At 55.6% G+C, this 8,698-nt stretch overlaps 1 protein-coding gene across 1 annotated transcript; it reads right to left on the bottom strand.

Moving 5' to 3' along the window:
• Window positions 1–504: 504 nt before the first annotated feature.
• IGFBP6 (insulin like growth factor binding protein 6) lies at window positions 505–4,663 on the bottom strand. Its single transcript, XM_059082126.2, has 4 exons — window positions 3,912–4,663; window positions 1,653–1,792; window positions 1,376–1,495; window positions 505–822 (listed from the first exon to the last, which is right to left on the bottom strand). The coding sequence occupies exons 1-4, from the start codon at window positions 4,237–4,239 to the stop codon at window positions 700–702; spliced, it is 711 nt and encodes a 236-aa protein (XP_058938109.1). The 5' UTR covers window positions 4,240–4,663; the 3' UTR covers window positions 505–699.
• Between the last annotated feature and the right edge of the window lie 4,035 nt (window positions 4,664–8,698).

Here is an 8,698-nt window from a genome sequence, read left to right as displayed (position 1 = left end):
GTTTAAGCTACAGTTTCCTCCTCTGAAAGACAGGGGCAAAAGTCCTTACCTCATAAGGTTACTGTAAGCATAAAATGAGATAGTCCAGGTAAAAGCACATGGTCCAGGGCCAAGAGTGCAATAAATAATAATTTCCTTCCCTTTTTAGTAAGAAGTAACAGAAGGGTAAGTGCCTTGAGAGTTCCTCTTTGTTGGGTTCGTGGTGGGGATTAACTATTAATTGCTCCTCTCCCTTTGTGTCCAAAGATCAGTGTTAGAAACAAGGTCACAACCTCAGACCAAGGCCACGGCCTCAGTGTCTCCCTGCCCCCACCTGCTGCCTTCCACTCCCTGGTGGGCAGTTGGGTGAGGCTTGAGGCCATGAAACCTCTACCAGTGGCTGTCTCTGTCATTCCAAGTGTGGCGGGAAGGACAGATGGTAGTCCACAGGAGAAGAGGCTGGACAGGGGTAGAGAGAAGGGCCAGGGACTCCACAATGTGAGAGGTGAACACAGAGACGTAGGCCAGAGACCCCCAACACAGCTTTATTAACACCCCAAGCCAACACCAACAATCTTTCCATGTGTGAGGTTGACAATGGGGCAGGGCCTGCAGGTGGAGTGTAGGGCTCTGGGCCCCTGAGTTACTCAGCACTCAACAAATAACCCAAGATGACAGCTCCACGCTCCTGCCAGTGGCCATGCAGCCTCCCACCCAGCCTTAGCCACTGCTCCCAGTGGGGCAAGGGGAGCTTCCATCGCCGTCTGGGGACCCGGGCAGGGGCTGGCCCATGCGATCCACACACCAGCAGGGACCTCGGCGCTGCCCCTGGGAGGAGCGGCACTGGGGAGAAAGGCACAAGGATCAGAGGTGTGGCCCGGGAGAGATGGGAGGGGCCCCGTGGGTTGGGGGACGGGCTGTCGACTCCTGAGTCTGAGTCTGTGGAAACATCTGAGTGTTCTCAGGACAGCGAGGCCCACTGGGTTCCCTTGCATGGCTCCTCTTCTCCACCCACCAAATTGTGCCTGTTCTTCTAGGCCAGAACAGTGGTTCTCAAAGTGTGGTTTCCAAACCAACAGCATCAGCATCACTAGAGGCCTCATTAGAAATGCAAATTTTCAGGCTCTGTGGGCGGGGCTCAGCCACCTGTGTTCACACCAGGGTGATTCTGATGCTCCTCACCTTTGTGAACCTCTGAATTAGGCATTGCTCAGGTAGTCTAACTCCTCTCCCATAGCTGTGGTTGGTTATTCTCTATGTTTGTGTGGTCTCTAAAGTTGGGAGAGCCCTAAGGGCAGGACAAGTGTCTTATTTATGCAACTTTGTAAGCCCCCCTACCCAATTGCTGGTAGGACCCTTGTACTGATAGACCAAGGGAGGAGAGGAATGGCCTCACCTGCCGCTTCCGGTAGAAGCCCCGATGGTCACAATTAGGCACGTAGAGGGTGTGAGCCCCGCGGTAGATCTCGGTCTGGAGTTGCTGCAGCACTGAGTCCAGATGTCTGCGGCAGGGGCCCTGGAGGAAGGGATAGCTCTGCTGCAGAGCCTGCTGGCCCCACCAGCCAGGCTCCCAGGACTGGGATGGAAGACTAGGCCAAGCCCCAGGGAGCAGTCTCAGATGGGAATCTCCAGGACTCTCCACCCCTCCTCTTCCCTGCCAGCCCCAAACGCACCATCTCAGTGTCTTGGACGCCCCCAGGATTGGGCCGGGCGGGAGTGGTAGAGGTCCCCAGATTCCTCTGTTGGTCTCTGCGGTTCATGTCCTGCTGGCGAGTTGTCCCTGCTTGGGGCTTACTCTCCTTAGGATTCTCCCCTACAGCCACAAGAGGAATGGGGAGGAAGAGGCTGGAAATCAACCAGATGTCAAAGGCCAGAGCCGAGTGGAAACGAGCAGGGCTTTCAGAGTAGTGAGGGGGTTTACAGTTTGGCTCCACTGTTACCTTCTCCTGGCCTCAGTTTCTTTCTCTGACAAATGGTAATATTACCTTCCATGATAATATCCCCAGACTAGTTTTTAAAAAAATATATTTATTTACTTATTTTGGCTGCACCAGGTCTTAGTTGCGTCATGCGGGATCTTTAGTTGCATCATGTGGGCTTCTTAGTTGTGGCATGTGGACTCTCAGTTGTAGCGTGCGAACTCTTAGCTGTGGCATGCATGCGGGATCTAGTTCCCAGACCAGGGATCAAAGCCAGGCCCCCCGCGTTGGGTGCACGGAGTCTTACCCACTGGACCACCAGGGAATTCCCCCGCAGACTAGTTTTAAGGCTTATAAAGGAGAAGCACTTTGGAAAGCAATAATCAATACGTTCATTGATTGACGAGGCTGGGGCTTTGGGTGAAAAGACAGGGCTGTTCCACAAGAGGCCAGCAGGGGGCACACCAAGCCAGGGAGATGGGGCAGAAGAGCAATGGCGGTGAGAGGGGGTCAGCAGGGACCCAAGTGGAATGTGTGTCCCCGCTGTGACCCTGCTGTGACTCAGTCCACCCCTCTCAGGGCTAAGATATGGTTACTTTGGGGACACTGCAGTGGGGGCCTCTCCCTTCTGGTCCTGTGAGACTCAGTCCAGCTCAACCCCAGTGGTCCCAGGAGCATGTGTGAATTAGCCCTTAACCAGGAGGTAGAAGGCGGGCAGGCTGCAAAGGTGCAGGAATGAGTGGCTTCCAACCTGAAGGCTGCTCCTGGCTCTGGAGAAAGTTTCACACGTTGTACTGGGGGGTTTGGGGAAAGCTCAGGATGAGAAGGGAAAGTCAGGGTGTCAGGGCAAAGAAAAGACAGGGAGGGGAGCAGGCACTGTTTGGAATTTGCCCCAGCTGTAAAATGAGATATTAGGAGCCCTGAAGTTGCTCCCATCTGCATACTACTGAAAAGCCAAGAACTATTTCCTCTGCAATCCTGAGTCTGATCCATCTTCTTCCACACCCCTCAGACCTTGCCCCTCATTCCCTCTATTCAGCATCCTACCATGACTATGCTCCCAGCTGCCTCCTCTGACCCAACCAGAACACCTCTTTCCAGGAAGACCCCTAGCAGCCTGGACCCAGGATTTAGGACTGAAAGAAACTCCAAGTTGATTTCCCATCCTTCCCTGTGGAAAAATAATGGGAGCTCAGATGCCCCTGGGGTGGGGGCCGTTTGTATTTCCTCCTCTTCCCATCTCCCGGCTGCCCCCCATCTTTCAGGTTCTGACTCACTTCTGTCCCACCCACCCAATGACTCAGGCTTCTGTTCTCCTCTCTGGGTTAGGGTGGGGTGGGGTGGGGTGGGGTGGGTGGAGGGTTCTGAGAAGCTTTAAATCATAACCCTGATTTGGCAGACTCCTTCTTTTCCCACCTCTATCCCCCGCTCCAGGTGGGGAGTGGGGAGGGCCAGCGCCAGCCAACTGACCCTAGTCTAGTCTGAAACTGCTCTGGATTTGAGCCATCTTCTATACTCCACCCCATGTTTGGGTGCTTTGGACACCCTGATATTAAGAGGAGATATTTCTCAGTGTGTGCAGGATTTGGGAGTCTGGAGTTCTCTTCCCTGTTTCTCCAAGTGGAAGCTGGTAACAATGCCTAGGTCCTTTCTCCAGCTTGGGGGTCTAGGGCTGAAGGAGCTGGGCCTCTGTGGCATACAGTACGCCCCTAAACCCTTCCATCCCTCCCTTTCCCCTCAAGAGAAAATAGGTCGAGGGGGCAAAAAAAATGTTGCGGGCTGAGACATCTCCCTGCTTCATCCCTAGGGCCCCCAGCCGTACCCCAGACTCCTAGGAGCTCCCCGCACTGGCCCCTTCAGCCCCTAAAATGTATCCCCCACCAGGGTCGAGGAGGAGGAAGCGTCAATCTCAGGACCCTAATAGCAGGGTTGCCCGTGCGCATCCCTCCCGGACCCTGCCCGGCAGAGTTGCGGGCCTCACGTGGGCGGGGCAGGGGCGGGGCGCGGACTCACCCGAGGGCGCGCGCGCCCGGCCGCAGCGGCCCCGGCCCAGCAGCAGCGCCCGCAAAGGCGCCTCGTCTTTCTCCGGCGGCTGGCACTGCAGTCCTGGGGCGCAGTTTGGAGTGTAGACCCCGCACTGCTGCCCCTCCCTCCTGAGACAGCCCCCAGCTTCCGCACAGCCCTCCGCCGGCGGGCCCCCATCCTCCTCCTCCACGCAGCCCCCTGGACAACCCGCCTGCACCCCCTGCCCGCAGCCTGGGCACCTTGCCAAGGCGCCTCCTGGGCGGGCAGCGAGCAGCAGAGTTAGCAGCAGTGGCGGCAACAGCCTGTGGGGGGTCATGGTCAAGATTTTTGCCCTGTCCACTCCTCCCAGAGCAGTCGTAGCGCAGCTGCTGCCCGTCGCCGCCCCTCTGCCTTAAGTAGCCGCCGGCAGGGGCCGGGCCCTTTAAGAGCCAGGTGAAGGGGGGGGTTGGTGGAGAAGGCAGGGGCATTCCCTAAACTGGGTGGGACTGGAGAGGCCCCCCCTCCACCTGGGTCCTCCCCACTCTTCTCTACCTCCTCCCTTCCCGGTTTCTGTTTACTTCCCAAATTACTCTGATTTTTCTTGCTTTGTTCCCGGGAATCTCGCCCGGATTTTGGGAGCTGGACAGCTGGCTGGAGGCCTTGGAGGGTGGGAAGGGGTGGAAGCGGCAGTGGCGGTGAGGGGGAAACCTGAAATCCAGTTCGGGTACATGTGTGGCAGATGAAGGAGACGGAGGGACTCCGATGGGGAGTGAGAAGATGGCGGACTTAAGTGGACGCAGAAGGGATGGTGTGGGGGTCATGAGAGGAATGCGGGCGAAAAGAGAGAAAAGGCGGAGACAACGGAGAGTGGGGTCTTGGGAGAACCGACTGCTGATGGAAGAGAGTAAACCAGGGGCGAGGAGAGGAAGAGCAAAGCTGAGGCAGGAGCAAGAGAAGGTCTCCCCGAGATGTGACTGAGGGGAAGGCGGGTACTGGGGGCCAGACTTGGGTAAGATGATAGAAGGGGTTGGGGGAAGCAAGGAGTGAGGTGGGGGGAGGCGGAAGCACACCTTGAATGAACTGTCAGAAATCCTAGCATTGTGTTGGGGCCATGGGACTCTGGAGGGATTGCAGGGGGCGGAGCGTGCCCGCAGAACTGGCTGAACACCTGGGAGGTAGGGACGGGGGACTGGCCAGCTGAAATTATGGTGGCGGGGGCGGGGGGGAGGCGGGTGGGGGGGGATTAGAGGAACTCATACTCTGGGTGCTCTTAGGGACAGTGGCCAGAGAGCCGATCCCCAACCCACCCTGTCCTTCATCCAGGTCAGCCCACCCCTCCATTCCTCTCCTTTCCCAGAATCTGTCCTCCACTCCACACCCACCCAGTACCACCCTTCGGGTTTTCTGGATTATTCAGGCTGTGCTCTACCCAGGGGGGTTGGATGGTGATTGGTCTGAGTGTTTCAGTCTGCCTGCTCCCTGGGCTTTCACACGCTGGTCCGTCTACCCCACCTCCCCACCCCTGGCCGCCCTTCTCCAGGCAGTGCCCCGCCCATCTGAGAACTCCTAGCTGAGCCTTCCTTCCTAGAGGGAGGAAGAAGGACCGTTTCCTTCTGCAACCCACGCCCACCCAGCTCCGTGTTACGCAACACCGGCCATCTCATTCTTTCCTAAAACAATGGCTCTGGGCAGTGACTAAGTTTAAATTCTGGGCCTCCAAGCAAGAGTGTAAGTAAGCAAGGGCTTCCTGAACTTTTAGGTAAATACAAAATAAAAAGAACTTTACTCCCAGCTCGCCCCCTAGGGCTACCCTGGGACCCTAGGACCAGCATTTGGGGAGCAGTGTCTTCCAGTAGCCCTGAGACTGTGACGCAGATTGGGCAGGCAGGGAGGGGGGTGCTGGGGGAGTGGGAGGAGCAGCTCTCCTCTCTCTGGAGGCTCTCCTCTGGGAGGCTCTGGGACCTCCTCCTCCAAGCTCTGACCCCAGGGTAGCGAGCTCCATCCTGTCCCTCCGTCCTCATCACGATTTCTTTTGCCCTGCACACGGTTCTAGCTAGGGCTTTTCTCCTCAGCTCCATCTTGCTGCTTCAGAATAAGATGGAAAGGTCTGTGGAAAGTTGAGATGGGGAAGAGATGGCCATACTCCCTGCAGGATCCCAGTGTGGCTTTTTAAAGAAGTTTGTATTCTTTGGTAGGTTATATTGCAGAGAAGCCCAATACTCTGCTAGCCTCTCGCATCCACTGCTGCCTTCCCAAATTCCCCCCTTCCGCCACCACATCACCACTGCCACCCTTACAGATTTCCCCTGTTTATTGCTACCCCCTGCCCAGCTTCATCCCTCCATGCAATCTAAGTACAGCCAAGGCACAGCCCAGTCCCACCAGCCACCCCAGCACTGCTCCTCCCTCGTCCCCATGCCTCCAGCATGGATGTCCAGAGTGGCGAGCTGTGCTGTCAGTGCTGGGGTCTAACCAGGCTCTTTCTTGCAGACTGAGACTCTCGAACTCCGCTTTTCCTCCCTTTGGGATGCCCTTCACCTCAATGCCCAGAGCAGAGGTAGGAAGCGCATGGTGAGTGCTCAGGATGGAGTGTGGGCCAAGGTGCAAACAAACCTCTGGGACTCTGTCTGGCCTCTGTGGTGAGAAGAGTTTGCTGAAAGCTTCTGTCAGGGCTGTGAAAAGACTAAACAGCTTGGGCTGTTACTTAGGCTTTTTAGAAATAAACTTTCACAGGACTTCCTTCTCCTCTTGCAGGTTACACTCTGTCATCCTGCTCCCTTATGCTCTGCATCTCTCACACCCAGCCCATCCCTCCAAATCCACAGCACCCCCAGGTGCTGCTGACTTCCTTTTGAGAACCAGGGGTAAAGGAGGGGGCCTGCCTGGATCCTTTTGAGCTTTTTTTTTTTTTTTTTTCCAATACGCGGGCCTCTCACTGTTGTGGCCTCTCCTGTTGCGGAGCACAGGCTCCGGACGCGAAGGCTCAGCGGGCATGGCTCACGGGCCCAGCCGCTCCGCGGCATGTGGGATCTTCCCAGACTGGGGCACGAACCCGCGTCCCCTGCATCGGCAGGTGGACTCTCAACCACTGCGCCACCAGGGAAGCCCCCCCTTTTGAGCTTTGAGTCTGAGGAAAGACAAGTGGTGGCACAGTCCACAGACAGAAAGCACCAGAGAGGAGGCTCAATGACCACACCATGACATGGCCTAAGTCTGGTGTGGGTCTCATGGGAACTGTTATGATAACCTCCGCTGGTCTCCAGCCTCTGGTTTCTGCCATCTGTGCCCCACACACAATTGGTCTTGCTCCTGTGACTCTCTCCTCCTCAAAGACCTTTGGTGGTACTCCATGCCCCCCTCCCCCCAAGGACCCATGCTCTCATATGCCAATCATGACCCTGTGGACAGTTGGCCCTCGAAGCACACTCTGGTTCAGCCATCTGGTGGGATTAACTTCCCCAGTACCTCCTGGCAGTTTCTCATCTCTGAGTCTGAGCTGAGATTAGGGGAAGGGAAGGTGTGGTGCTCAGAGGTAATTTCTTCCCCTGAACTCCAAATTTTTAGCTCATAAGGATGAAATTCTCCCCCCATTCCCCTCACTACAAACCATATTCTGCCACCTCATCCCCACCTGCTCAGTCAGCTGTCTGCCTTTCTTTGAATTCATCCACATTGTTGTGTTGCTATCTTTTTTTTTTTTTTTTGAGTTACGCGGGCCTCTCACCACTGTGGCTTCTCCCTTTGCGGAGCACAGGCTCCGGACGCGCAGGCTCAGAGGCCACGGCTCACGGGCCCAGCCGCTCCGCGGCACGTGGGATCTTCCCGGACCGGGGCACGAACCTGTGTCCCTTGCATCGGCAGGCGGACTCTCAACCACTGCGCCACCAGGGAAGCCCTGTGTTGCTATCTTAAATTTTTGCTTATCTTTTCTTGTATCTTATTTTTCCACTTAGATTATGAGTGTTGGGGCTTTTAAAAAAATTATTAATTAATTAATTTATGGCTGCATTGGGTCTTCGTTGCTGTGCACAGGCTTTCTCTCTAGTTGCGGTGAGTGGGGGCTACTCTTTGTTGCGATGTGAGGGCTTCTCATTGCGGTGGCTTCTCTTGTTGTGGAGTATCGGCCCTAGGTGCGTGGGCTCTAGAGCTCAGGCTCAGTAGTTGTGGCGCATGGGCTTAGCTGCTCTGCGGCATGTGGGATCTTCCCGGACCAGGGATCGAACCCATGTCCCTTGCATTGGCAAGGGAATCCTTAACGACTGTGCCACCAGGGAAGTCTCAAATTCTGAGTGTTTTGAGAACAGGAGCCCCACACCTTCTTCACCTCTGGACCCCCCAGCTCTCAGTTCATATAAGGAGTTCGGAATTGATACAGGTAAAAGTTGTTGTTTCAGGTGGGAGCAAAGGCAGTCCTGGGGGAGGGCCTTGAGAGGTGAAGCGGGCACATTGTAACTCTTCTGGAGGCTCCACCGGTGCTCCTCTACTTCTGAGCTAGCCCAGGCCACCCACCCCAGGGGGTCTTGTGGCTCTCCAACTCCTTTAATCCCTCCTCTCTGTTTTCCTATTTCTCTACCTTGTTCTCCAAGTAAAGGCCAAAGAGACTGAGAGGCCAGAGTGTGGTCAGAGTTTAATAAGAGAGGGAAACCTGGCCCCAGGATAAACCAAAGAGGGTTTCCCGGAGAATAGGGCTTTATTTTTTTTTAAATTTTATTTATTTATTTATTTATTTATATATTTGGCTGCGTTGGGTCTTTGTTGCTTAGTGCGGGCTTTCTCTAGTTGCGGCGTGCAGGGGC

This window comes from Kogia breviceps, chromosome 12, assembly GCF_026419965.1.
Source record: "Kogia breviceps isolate mKogBre1 chromosome 12, mKogBre1 haplotype 1, whole genome shotgun sequence".
Lineage (NCBI taxonomy): Eukaryota > Metazoa > Chordata > Mammalia > Artiodactyla > Physeteridae > Kogia > Kogia breviceps.
The sequence above is the reverse complement of the archived record's forward strand: the minus strand, read 5'-3'. Positions and strand labels throughout refer to the sequence as shown.